Source organism: Entelurus aequoreus, linkage group LG27 (assembly GCF_033978785.1).
Source record: "Entelurus aequoreus isolate RoL-2023_Sb linkage group LG27, RoL_Eaeq_v1.1, whole genome shotgun sequence".
Lineage (NCBI taxonomy): Eukaryota > Metazoa > Chordata > Actinopteri > Syngnathiformes > Syngnathidae > Entelurus > Entelurus aequoreus.
Window position 1 is genome coordinate 22583557 of NC_084757.1, and position 13854 is coordinate 22597410.

The window sequence follows — 13854 nt, forward strand, 5'->3', positions numbered from 1 at the left end:
GAAGATGAAGACATCCCAGTTCTTGCATGGCCAACATACACATTGGACATGTAACCCATCAAGCATGTTTGGGATGCTCTGGATTGGCGCATTGATAGCATGTTTCACTTCCTGCTAATAACCAGCAACTGTACACAACCATTTAAGAATTTGCTCCAACATTACACAACCAACAACCTGATCAACTCTATGTCAAGGAGGTGTGATGCACAGTATGAGGCAAATGGTGGTCACACCAAATACCGAGTGACTGGTTCACTTACCCCACAGAATCCCCCACATACTTATAGTCAAACTGCACATTTTGGCGTGGCCTTTTGTGGCCAGCCTAGACACACACTTGTGCCGTAATTATGCTGTCTAATCTGCATCTTGATATAAAACACTTGTGAAGTGGATTAATTATTTCCGCAAAAAAAAAGTGCTGTCGAACACACATTTACATAAACTTGTCGATATTCAAGCGAAATAGGTTTTTTGTAGAAACACCAATTTCACATCTTTGAATTTAGCGCATGCAAAATGGGAAAGTATAGATAGATATTTCACGTCAGTGAACTTATCTGCACGGTCTGCTTTGTCAAAGTAAAGTGTTGTGACTTTTACTGAAAGGAAGGAAGGTGGGAAAGAAACAAGGATGGAAGGGAGAGAGAGAGAGACTGAAAGAGCGGAAGGGAGGAAGGAGGGATGAACGGCAGAATAAAGTGAGAGAAGGAGAGAGGGAGAGCTAGTGTAGGAATGAAGGTAGACAGAGAGAATGATAGAAAAGAAGGAAAGGGGAGGAGAGCAGACAGAAAAAAGGTACAGGGTGATGTAGGAAAAAAGGAAGGAAGACTAAGCGAGAGAGGAAGGGAAGAAGGTAGAGAAAGAGACAAAAAATAAATATATGCATACATATAGATGTATATATAAACATACATACATACTACATACATATGCACATACACATTGAAAATACGCAGATCCCAATGGTACTTAGAGAGTCCTCCTTTGACAGCATCTGGTATCTGCTTCCTGAGGAGGGTGGGGGCACCAAGATCGCCACTTCCTGTCCTTCGTCCAGTGAGACCTCCGCTGCTAGCTACCCATCCAGCAAGGCCGCATCCTCCTGCAAGGCCTCCGCTGCCTGTCCTACATCTAGCCCAGCAGCCTGCTGCTCCAGCTATGCAGACACCACCAGCAACTCCAGTGGGCCTGCAGACGCCGCCAGCAACTCCAGTGGGCCTGCAGACGCCTCCAGTGTCGTCGCATCCAGTGCTGCAGTCGCCGCAACCTCCAGCTTGCCTGCTAGACAGGCGCCCACAAGACGCCCCCCCGTCGGCCATGAATGTGGCCGTTGCATAGTTGTCCACCTCGCCAGCTGGCTGCGAGGACACATGGCCAGGCGACCCACCACGTAGTCCTCCCTCTGCCCTCCCGTGACTTTGGACTTTTTTTGTTTGTGTTTTTCTAGAATGTCTGGTATCGGTTTTGTTGGGGGGCATTCTTTTACAGCTTGTTATTTTGGTGCTTCTCTGTAACTGCTTCACGACTATCCCCTGAGCACTTTTCCCTGCACCTGTTTTCGGTCGATAATTAGGACTATTTAAGTTGAGCTTGAGACACCATTTCTTGGTCAGGAAAATTTTGAGTATTCTTTCCATGGTGATGTTATGTATGAATATACTTTGTGGACGCCGTCTGCTCCACAACACTGAGGTTTTGCTGTTGCCCAGCATTCTGTTTTTGTTTACTTTGTAGCCTGTTTAGTTTAGTTTAGTCTTGCAGAGCCATCTCTATGCTTCCGTGCCCTTCTTAGCGGCACTCGTCTTTTGTTTGTTGATTTAATCATTGAATACTTTTATATGCACATTGCCTCCATTGTTACATATTAAGAAATCACAACAACTTTTGTCGTCTTACACGTCACAAACGCGACACTGTTGAGTTATGCCAGAAAATAAGTTAACTTTAACTAATAAGGGGTAAATCCTGTTGGGTTCAAAGATCATCATGTATTTTCAGTGTTTTCAGGCCTACTAAAGCCCTATTTTGACGTGGAAACTTTGCACTTGGTACACATGTACAGTATATACATGATCACATCCCAATTAAGGCCTGCAAATTGTACTTGTAGTTCAAAGAACTGTTGAGATATTAAATAAGAATATGTGTTTTCGGCCTCCTGAAAGTAGCGTTCTCAGGAATAGAAAGGTCCCCGTTTGACACAGATGATTCAAAAGTAGTACACGTATAGGGGACCACTCCCCAAAACACATAAAAAAACAGCTAGCTTGATCAAAGTATGCCCGACATGTGACAAAAAAGCTTGTTTTATTAGAAAATCCTGCTTTTTAGACATTCTGAAGCCCAGTGTGACCCCAACTAACCCAAATTTTGCACAGCTGTTGTGGAAGCCTACCTGGGATGAACATGCTACAATTGGGTGGCTCTATAACTCCAAGTGTCGTGTGTAGACATGGTTCCTTTCAAGCTAACAAAGAGTCAAGGAGGAATACACACTTTCTGACATTCGCGGTCCCCTTTGCGCGTATTCCCATCCCCTAACCTGCACCTTGATTTGCACACGGTTCACTTCGGAGGAAACCTCAGCATGACGCAGAAGCACATGGCAGAGGAACATGGATCAAGACACAATCAATAGAAAGTAAGTACATGAAGGGCCCATGTTAGAAACCTGGTTTTAAATAATAAGCACTTTTATTGTTAAATTTGTCTTCAAAGGCTCACTTGATTATACATGCATGGCATTTTTAATTCAATATTATGTTCCAGTAAACCCAGGTAAGTTCATAAAATACATTATGTTAATGTTCATGACACATTTTATGCTGACATTTTTTTTTTCATGATAGCATGTGTTGCGTAAGCTAAAGCCATTGAGACAGTGTGTCCGTATTGACATAAAAACATTTTAAATAATGCATTTATGGGTCTTTCCTTGTTTAAATTGCATGCTTTATGTTGAACCTCCCACACACAGACATAACAATCTCTGGGGGACACCTGCAGAACCTGATAGGTGATCAGGACCAAACAAAGGTACAGTGTTTGGTTGTGGCTTGTGCAGCCCTTTGAGACACTTGTGATTAAGGGCTATATAAATAAACTTTGATTGATTGATACAGTAGGTCTCTGATTTTTAAGACAAAAAGCAGACCATAGATATGATGTATAGAAAAGAAACACGCGTTAGGCTGGACATGAACCCACATCACTGCAGTGACTAAGCATTGGCCTCTGAACATGGGGTACACCCCACTGAGCTACTATTCACATTTGAAAATGAATAGTTTACAGGGCGCCTGTCTTTTTAGTGTGACTTGTTGGTGTAATGCATCTGATAATTGAGGTAAGGGAGGAATACACATTTCCTGATATTTGGGGTCCCCATTTGACCTACCCAATTTTTTACTGAGGTTTTCAGAAATAAAGTGACTCTCTGAGAAAGTATAATGGAAATATACTCCATAACATTTATATTCAAGTTCAAAGAAACCGGTATCGAAACCCGGAATCGTCCAAATTCAAATGCCGCCCAAACTCCCCTAGTCAGACGCAAAAACAGCAAGATAAAGGGATTTAAAAAAAAAAAAGTATATATTTAAACACTGTTGATTTAAACTAATTCAATCTTACCCCTTCTCCATATCTATTTCTAATATTTTTTATATTGTATACACCATACATGTGTACAATATTTGGTTTGCTTACCTTTTGTCATTACATTTTGAGTTTGTTCACTTCCTATGGGAAAATAAAGGAAGGTGATGAAAAATATCAATAAGCAAAAATTGGTGTTAAATACAGTATATTGTGTGGAGTGAAATGACTGCCAAAACTCCACAAACTCAAGAAAATGTTTCACAAACTCAAAAATAACTTCAATTTTCTTCAAGTTAATATGTTTGGCAAGGTTAAACATGCCAAAAGTAATAACTTAAAGTAAATAGTTTTTCTACTTGCGAATATTTTAATGTGTTTGTGAAACATGTTTTTTTTTGTTTGTGAAACATGTTTTTTTAGTTTGTGAAATATTTTTTTTGAGTTTGTGAAACATTTTTTTTTAAGTTTGTGAAACATTTTTTTTTGAGTTTGTGAAACATTTTTTTTGCGTTTGTGAAACATTTTTTTTTGAGTTTGTGGAGTTTTGCCATTGATTTTACTCTATGATAATTCCTGATCAGTGTCAATGAAATTGCTCAAAAAGGTTCATTATGTCTTCTTATTCACATACTTTTTCAAATGTTCTTGTAATCAGACTGTCAAGACTTGGTCTATGGCGTGATTTGTTCTCCCGTGGTGCAAATGATGTGGACTTGGCTTAGAGGTGAGTACATAATTTAATATAATGACAATAAAAAGGAATAAACAAAAGGCGCGCACAAAGGCGGAAGTACAAAACTAGACTATGAAACAAAAGACAAAATGCACGTGGGCACAAAACTATGAACAATAAACAAAAACTTACTTGGCATAGAACATGGCATGAAGACGCGTGATCAGAAAGTGGGCAGAGCATAAATGTGCGGAGAAGGTGATGTTGCCAGGAAGACAGCCTGGCAACTGGGAGCTTAAATAATAGTGACAGCAGGTGCGTGACTCAAAATGTGAAAACGTGAGACAGGTGTGTGTGAGTCCAAATGTGGAACAGGTGAAACTAATGAGTAACCATGGAAACAAAACAAAACCAGGAAGTGAAACCAGGAACTAAGGAAGTCCAAAACTAACAGCATAACTAAACAAAACATGATCCAGACCATGGATCATGACACAGACCATATTTTTGGTATATTAGATGGAATCAGACTGTAGATGACATGTCAGGTAAAAATTCCATCTAATATACTGAAAATATGGTCTGATTACAAGAACATTTGAAAAAGTATGTCAATGAAAAATAAAATGTTCAGTTTGAATCCGATTTATTATACACTATGCACTGACTAAATGGCTGATGCATCGTTGGGACGAACCCAATAGTTGCAACAACAGCAGTATTAAAATCAATCTTTTTTCACATACGTAGATTTTTGAAAAAATATTAACCCGTGGCCCTTTAATTACTGCTCCTTTGTAATTGAGGTAATTCTTTGGACAGCATCCTGCATTGACAAAACAACTTTAACAGGATAACACTGGCATTTAAAAGGCCTTTGACTCTACAGCATGCACCCTGGGCGCTCCATGTCTTGCTAAATCTCGAGTGTTTAATCTCCCGTAATTACACAGATTTGCTTTAGGTTAATAAAAATAATCCGCCTAAATTGAGACCCCCTACCTCGACCTCCCCTGTGCCTCCTTTGCCCCTTTCTGTGAGGGTTAAATTCACAGTCATATAAATAGTCACCTTCGCGAGCCCAACTTTGATTTCAAGTTTACTCATTACTGACGAGGCTCCCGAAATTCACCGCGTTTAACCTGACGGGCTGACGTCATTTCCATGCGGTGAGATTGTGTCGCTGATGAGCGCATCAAGGTTAACAACAGTTGAGAGGCTCATCTTTATCTGTGATCTTGTCAACAGTAAGACTTCGGCGAAAGATCCCGGGGGCATTGCGACGCTACCTTTTCAGGACCTGATTCTTCGAAGACCGTTCTCTTAATTACCTGTACCATTTCTGTAATGAGTGCCAGATATCCAACAGAAGAAATGACGACACAGACGGAGGACAGACGCGGACGGGAGCGACTCGGACTGAGCTTCACTATCGACTACCTTCTCTTCAACAAAGGAGTCAAAGGAGTGCCAGGAGCAGAAGAGCAGACTGCGAACAATGTGGTCGCCATACAGAAATCGCTAGAGAGGTCAGCAGAGACCGAAGAAAGGAAAGTCCTCGAACAGGAGGGGGATGAAGAGCAACAAGAAAAGGGGGAGGAGGAGGCGACCAGTACCACCACAACCACATCGTATGGCGGGGATTTGGACAAGTCTGAGGACAAACCCAACCAGTCTTATATCGCGCTCATTTCTAAGGCCATCCTGGCATCTGAGCAGAAGAAGCTGCTTCTGTGTGACATCTACCAGTGGATCATGGACCACTTCCCCTACTTCAAGAGCAAGGTACTTTCCCATTATCCCTCTATCCATTTTCTACTACTTATCCCGGTCAGCAGGTCAGTCCGCAATATTTTTATTTCGGTAAACGTTCATTGTTGGCCATTTTTTCCGCAAACAAAGCAACTTACTTGGCACAGGTAATCTGTCTGAGCAGTTCGAGACAATCAAGGACTCCGCATGATCCCGTTGTTGGCAAATTCACAAATGAACTAATCCTGTTGCTAGGTTGCAAACCACCTCCGTCTTTAGCAGGTGCGGTGGCAGATTGAACATAGGCTATTGGATTACGCTTGATCGCCTGTTTGACGTGCTAAAAAAGTAACGCAGGGTGTCGAGATCGTACTCGTGCCTTGACACGCCATGCTGCCAAGGTGACATATTCCGAAAGGAGGATCAAGCTAACACCCGCTTATGTCAGTTTACCCTTTGTTTTAACTCCCGCTGTTTCGTCTTACTGTGTCATTCCAGGACAAAAACTGGAGGAACAGCGTTCGACACAACCTGTCTCTGAACGACTGCTTTGTCAAAGCCGGCCGCAGCGACAACGGTAAAGGCCACTTCTGGGCCATTCACCCGTCAAACTACCAGGACTTTTCCAACGAGGACTATCACTGCCGGAGGACCCGACGGCGGGTCCGAAGGGTGGCCGGACAGCTCCAGCTCTCGCCTCTCAGCTTACCCTATCACTTTACCCGTCAACACAGGACAGCCTGCTGGTGCTGTCCACCGGTCCACTCGCTCCCCCTGCCCTGCTTGGCCCCCAGACTCTACTGGCCCTGGTCACGTGTGCAGGGGCTTGTTGGCTGTCCACCCAGTCTGCATGTCGCTGCACCCTAAGGACTGACAACTACATCCATGAGCAGTTTGGCAGTGGTTCAACGTCCAGTCATTGTAGATACTTGTATTAATATTCGTCTATGGTTATGTCATGGTCACCATGTCTTCCCTGGTTTAGGGTAAACCAAAAATGCATGATAGAGTACTGTGCAAAAAATTCTAGGACACTACAATGTCACACAACAGTCATCACATAGGAGTATTTCATTATTTATACATGAAAAGGTGCATTACCCAGAATCGTCAAAATGGTGCTGCCCATCTGTCCATTGTCCCTCATGAACCACGATGTAGCCAGCTAACAGACTTTTGCACAGTATTGCAGTATTATAGTGAAAGACCAAAGTAAAACTTGCATTGATATACCTTTATTCTACGAAATGAATTGCACTTCTTGTTTGTACTTATTGCCTGTTTGTGGAATAAAGCAAATGTTTTGTCATCATCAAATTAAACTGTCACATTGCTGTCATTCCGTGTGTGTGTGTGTGTGTGTGTGTGTGCGTGATTGTACTAAAAGTGAGCCCGCTGCTAAAATACCACCCGGCGTCACATGCTAATTAGTCAAAGCTGTCGGGATGCAAAAATCTGCTGCCTAAGAGACTAAAATCAGGCTTTCCAAAGCCAACTCCTCAAGTGTACGAGGCCAGATAATCCCAGCCAATCCCAAGCAGTTTCAAGAAATAGGAAGCTTATCACACAATGTAATCCGTAACCACTGCTGCAGTAAGAGGAGGGGGTTAAGGGGTGAGGCAGAGGAAAGGGAAGGATGGAGGGAGGAGAGAGGATAGAAGCAAAAAAAATTATGATGGAATTGAAAGATAATGAAGAGAAGTAAGGTAAGGGTGTACAGTATACTAGGGCTTAGGGTTGTACGGTATACCGGTATTAGTAGAGTACCGCGATACTAATGAATCATATTCGGTACTATACCGCCTCTGAAAAGTACCGGTCCCCCACCCCCCGCACCCCTGTCATCGTCACGTCGTGTTATTGCTGGTTTACGACCAGACGAACATGTTCGGCAGCGCACAATCGCGGAGTACTTACAAGCAGACACAGTGCGTAGACAGAAAAGGGAGAACGGACGCATTTTGGCTTAAAAAACTAACAATAAAGGCGAAGTTATAACACTGAAACGCCCACCGGAAGAGGTGCTTTAAGACATGGCTAGCTATCATATCGTATCGTATCATCCCTGCAGGACGAGGAATAGCTAAACATGCTTCACTACACACTGTAGCTCACCGGTGTGAAAATGTAAACAAATGCTATTGGTGGATCTACACCTAACATCCACTGTAATGATACCAAGAACAGGAGCGTATCTCGTTGATACTTCTATGATTACGTCAATATTTTTTTGGCATCACAAAATCTTCTTTCATTTAAAAAAAATGTATATTATGTTTATAAAGTCAGGAAATACGTCCCTGGACACATGAGGACTTTGAATATGACCAATGTATGATCCTTGGTATCGGATTGATATCCAAATTTGTGGTATCATCCAAAACTAATGTAAAGCATCAAACAACAGAAGAATAAGTGATTATTACATTTTAACAGAAGTGTAGATAGAACATGTTAAAAGAGAAAGTAAGCAGATATTAACAGTAAATGAACAAGTAGATTAATAATTCATTTTCTACCACTTGTCCTTAATAATGTTGACAAAATAAGAGAATGGAAAATGACACAATATGTTACTGCATATGTCAGCAGACTAAATAAGGAGCCTTTGTTTGTTTACTTACTAATAAAAGACAAGTTGTCTTGTATGTTCACTATTTTATTTAAGGACAAACTTGCAATAAAAAACACATGTTTAATGTACCCTAAGATTTTTTTCTTAAAATAACGCCAATAATGCAATTTTTTGTGGTCCCCTTTACTTAGAAAAGTATCGACAAGTATCGAAATAATTTTGGTACCGGTACCAAAATATTGGTATGGGGACAACACTACTAGGGCTACTCAACTGGCGGCCAGGGAATGACACCATATAGTTCAGTTAAAAACTTGGAAGACAAACATTTTTTGCAGCAAATTCCTAAAAACTGCAGCATGCTCCTGTTGAGGAACTTGGGCCACTGTAAACACGTTTACAGATCCTTGACATTTTAACCTTGCCAGCAAACATAGAACACTGGGTTCCAAACTTGTGATTTTCATAACTGAGGTGTTCATCAAGACACCACTTTAAGTCCTCTCCAGCTCCAATTTTGAATAATAAATGTGATTTATGGAACTAAGGTGTTGCTTGTTTACTTCAGATACAGTCAGTAGTCACTTGTTCAACTTCTTTTGTTATACGCTTAGGGTCCTCAAGGTTTCATTTTAGATCCTCTCTTTTTCATCATTTGGGCTATTCAACTGGTGGCCAGTGAGTTTTAGTTGAATGAATTTATGAGATTTTTGCAGAATATTCTTAAAAACACTAGAGTGGTGTCATTAAAGAGTATATTTGACTAGCTTTTTTGCACAAGGTCCTTAAACAGGTTTGTAACTCTGACAAACTAAATAGACCAAAATCAAATGTCTACTGTTTTTCCAGAATATACAGAATAAAACTAATAGTGAAGGGAGAAATCTGGCACCTGGTCCTTAGCTTTCTGGAAATGTGGCCCTCTGAACAATTTTGTTCAATATCCCTGGTGTATACCCTCAAATGTGGTTTCCTGAGCTCCCCAAAAGGTTTTTTTTTTTTGGTTAAAATGCTGTAAGTTTTTTTTGATTAGCAAGCAGACACACAAAAAGGCTTTTTGATTAATGTTGATGATATATTGATGTGTTCTTGATCATTAGTTGACAGTTATAGTATTCAGTGAAGCCTATTCCATTTTTAAAGGAATTTTACCCATATGACGTAATGTAAATAGGCTGTCAAAATTAATGCAGATTATTTTAATTGAAAAATTTAACGCAATTAACCCATCTGAAGCACATGATGAGGGAAATTTGCCAAAACGTTTCTGGCAACATACACTATATTGCCAAAAGTATTTGGCCACCTGCCTTGACTCACATATGAACTTGAAGTGCCATCCCATTCCTAACCCATAGGGTTCAATATGATGTCGGTCCACCTTTTGCAACTATTACAGCTTCAACTCTTCTGGGAAGGCTGTCCACAAGGTTGCGGAGTGTGTTTATAGGAATTTTCGACCATTCTTACAAAAGCGCATTGGTGAGTTCACACACTGATGTTGGTCGAGGAGGTCTGGCTCTCAGTCTCTGTTCTAATTCATCCCAAAGGTGTCCTATCGGGTTCAGGTCAAGACTCTGTACAGGCCAGTCAAGTTTATCCACACCAGACTCTGTCATCCATGTCTTTATGGACCTTGCTTTGTGCACTGGTGCACAGTCATGTTGGAAGAGGAAGGGGCCCACTCCAAACTGTTCCCACAAGGTTGGGAGCATGGAATTGTCCAAAATGTTTTGGTATCCTGGAGCATTCAAAATTCATTTCACTGGAACTAAGGGGCCAAGCACAACTCCTGAAAAACAACCCCACACCATAATTCCTCCTCCACCAAATTTCACACTCGGCACAATGCAGTCCGAAATGTAGCGTTCTCCTGGCAACCTCCAAACCCAGACTCGTCCATCTGATTGCCAGATGGAAAAGCGTGATTCATCACTCCAGAGAAGGCGTCTCCACTGCTCTAGAGTCCAGTGGCGACGTGCTTTACACCACTGCATCCCACTCTTTGCATTGGACTTGGTGATGTATGGCTTAGATGCAGCTGCTCGGCCATGGAAACCCATTCCATGAAGCTGTCTGCGTACTGTACATGGGCTAATTGGAAGGTCACATGAAGTTTGGAGCTCTGTAGCAACTGACTTTGCAGAAAGTCGGCGACCTCTTTGCACTATGCGCTTCAGCATCCGCTGACCCCTCTCTGTCAGTTTATGTGGCCTACCACTTAGTTGCTGTTGTTCCCAAACTCTTCCATTTTCTTGTAATAAAGCCGACAGTTGACTTTGGAATATTTAGGAGCGAGGAAATTTCATGACCGGATTTGTTGCACAGGTGGCATCCTATGACAGTTCCACGCTGGAAATCACTGAGCTCTGAGAGCGGCCCATATTTTCACAAATGTTTGTAGAAACAGTCTCCATGCCCAAGTGCTTGATTTTATACACCTGTGGCCGGGCCAAGTCATTAGGACACCTGATTCTGATCATTTGGATGGGTGGCCAAATACTTTTAGCAATATGGTGTATTTTAGGCTGTCATGTGGCATTTGTGTATGCGCAGATGAGCATTGACAGGCAGGCAGTGATAGGCTGCAAAACCACGAAGGTCAATACGGTAGACACTTAATAGTGCCTTGACTGTCTCGATGGGAAATTTGAGTGCAAAAAAGATGGAACAGTCGACCGATTAAATGTATTGTGTGAAAATAGTGACAGACTATTCAGTTTACTGAATACAGCTTGTTGAAAAGTTTTGCTCAGATCAACCAGAACAATGTCGACGTTGAGGACTGTTACCTAGCTGCAGGGGCATAGCACCAAATTCTGGGCCCCCATATGCAAGACTACTAAAGGGCCCCCCATTCCACTTAGTTTACATGCATACTTAGTGTTTACATGCACTAAAAATAATTATTGCTGTTACTAATTACAGATTTACAATATTAACTATGAACGATAAAACACTGAATATTGACAACATATGAACGTCACACCCCCTCTCTATCAACATATTTTACAATCAAGCGAAACGCAACAAAAATGCAACAAACACACCGAAATATGAACGCAAAGATAAAAAAAACAAACACAGAGGATCTGATTTATCTGATGTATCACTAAGCTTTAGAACAGTGGTTCTTAACCTGGGTTCGATCGAACCCTAGGGGTTCGGTGAGTCAGCCACAAGGGTTCGGCCGATAACAAAACACACCAGACTCATCGTGTAAATACAAACTTCTCCCTATCGGCGTATTACGGATACGGCAACAGCTGACTGGTTTGCAGGTGTGTAATTTGTTGTGAGTTTATGCACTGTGTTGGTTTTATTGTTTGAACAGTAAAACATTAACGAGATTGTTGCGTTCAAATGTCTATTAAGTACATCAATAGTAAAAATGTTGCGTTCAAGTGTTTACCAAGTAAAACATAAACAGGAGTGTTGCGTTCAAATGTCTACTAAGTACATCAATAGTAAGAATGTTGTGTTCAAGTGTTTACCAAGTAAAATAATAGTGGGAGTGTTGCGTTCAAATGTCTACTAAGTACATCAATAGTAAGGATGGTGTGTTTAAGTGTTTACCAAGTAAAATAATAGTGTTGCATTCAAATGTCTACTAAGTACATTAAAAGTAAGAATGTTGTGTTCAAATGTTTACCAAGTAAAACATAAACGAGAATGTTGAATTCAAATGTCTACTAAGTAGATCAATAGTAAGAATGTTGCGTTCAAGTGTTTACCAAGTAAAACATTAACGAGATTGTTGCCTTCAAATGTCTATTAAGTACATCAATAGTAAGAATGTTGTGTTCAAGTGTTTACCAAGTAAAACATAAACAGGAGTGTTGCGTTCAAATGTCTATTAAGTACATCAATAGTAAGAATGTTGTGTTCAAGTGTTTACCAAGTAAAACATAAACAGGAGTGTTGCGTTCAAATGTCTATTAAGTACATCAATAGTAAGAATGTTGTGTTCAAGTGTTTACCATGTAAAATAATAGTGGGAGTGTTGCGTTCATATGTCTATTAAGTACATCAAAAGTAAGGATGGTGTGTTCAAGTGTTTACCAAGTAAAACATAAACGAGAGATGTGATGTTCATGCACGGTTCATTTTATGCACTAGTAAAAAAACATGGTAACACTTTAATATGGGGAACATATTCACCATTAATTAGTTGCTTATTAACATGCAAATTAGTAACATATTGGCTCTTAACTAGTCCGTATTAAGTACTTATTAATGCCTTATTCGGCATGGCCTTATTATAACCCTAGCCCTCTAACCCTGAACCTAACAAATAACTCTAAATTAAGTCTTTATTACTTAGAATACCGTATGTTCCCCTAGTGTCCAAATAACAGTAAATTAAGTCTTTGTTACTTAGAATATGTTCCCCGTACTAAAGTGTTACCAAAAACATATAACTTTGTCTTGAATTTGAAAAAAAATAACATTTTATTTTTCACTAAAGAAGAGTTCGGTGAATGCGCATATAAAGCTGGTGGGGTTCGGTACCTCCAGCAAGGTTAAGAACCACTGCTTTAGAACTTTGTTGTAAAAATCTCCTTCCGCATCTGTCCCTGACACCCGCATTTCAGGCTGGCTGCTCTGGAAACACTCTGTGGAAACGCTCCCCACCCACACTGCTTGGTGCCTCATCTGAGCTGCTGTGACTTAGATTACCATAGTAACTAGTATATCATGCAAAAGTGCAGATTCCAACCATTGAAATACTTTGCATAGTTCAAGACTTACGGTCATTTGAAAACATCACTGCACATCATAATGGCAGCCACAGTTTCCATCTTAAAAATTATTTGGGAATGTCCAGCGGGCCAGATTGAAAAGCTTGACGGGCCTTATTTTGCCCAGGTCTGCATAATATGATGTTCATAAAGTGATGACATAGCCTTTAACCTGTTTCTCCACCCCTTCTTTACTCCTTTTTCCAAACTGTACACCTGATGACTTTGACTTTCTCTTTTCCGGGATGTGTTGTTGAAGCCTAATCATCATCTTTTACCTATAAAAACTAACATGTTGGAGTCTTGTTATCTGCGGTACATTCACTATATCACAATATCAAGAACTACTTTGTTTTAATTTAGAAACATTTCTGTTGTAATTGATCTTTTCTACTTTCTAATTAGGGTTGAGGCCTGCACCCTCACTACTCGGTTTGGTTTAATCCACTTCATATGAGCAGAATGGGGGTTGTCGGTTTCCTGCCTGAAGATTGGTTGGCACCTTG

The 13854-nt window shown here is 40.8% G+C and overlaps 1 protein-coding gene across 1 annotated transcript; it reads left to right on the plus strand.

Moving 5' to 3' along the window:
• Positions 1-5569: 5569 nt before the first annotated feature.
• On the plus strand, positions 5570-7249 carry foxq2 (forkhead box Q2). The gene is made up of 2 exons (XM_062038698.1): positions 5570-6064; positions 6530-7249. Exons 1-2 carry the CDS (start codon positions 5627-5629, stop codon positions 6896-6898), a joined length of 807 nt encoding a protein of 268 aa, XP_061894682.1. The 5' UTR covers positions 5570-5626; the 3' UTR covers positions 6899-7249.
• The last annotated feature ends 6605 nt before the right edge of the window (positions 7250-13854 follow it).

What these genes read in the sequence shown, in the direction of transcription:
- foxq2 (XM_062038698.1), top strand. Translation starts at nt 5,627, where the DNA reads ATGAGTGCCAGATATCCAACAGAAGAAATGACGACACAGACGGAGGAC. An exon ending in TCCCCTACTTCAAGAGCAAG is followed by an intron (nt 6,065 to 6,529) that starts GTACTTTCCCAT and finishes GTGTCATTCCAG; the next exon opens with GACAAAAACTGGAGGAACAG.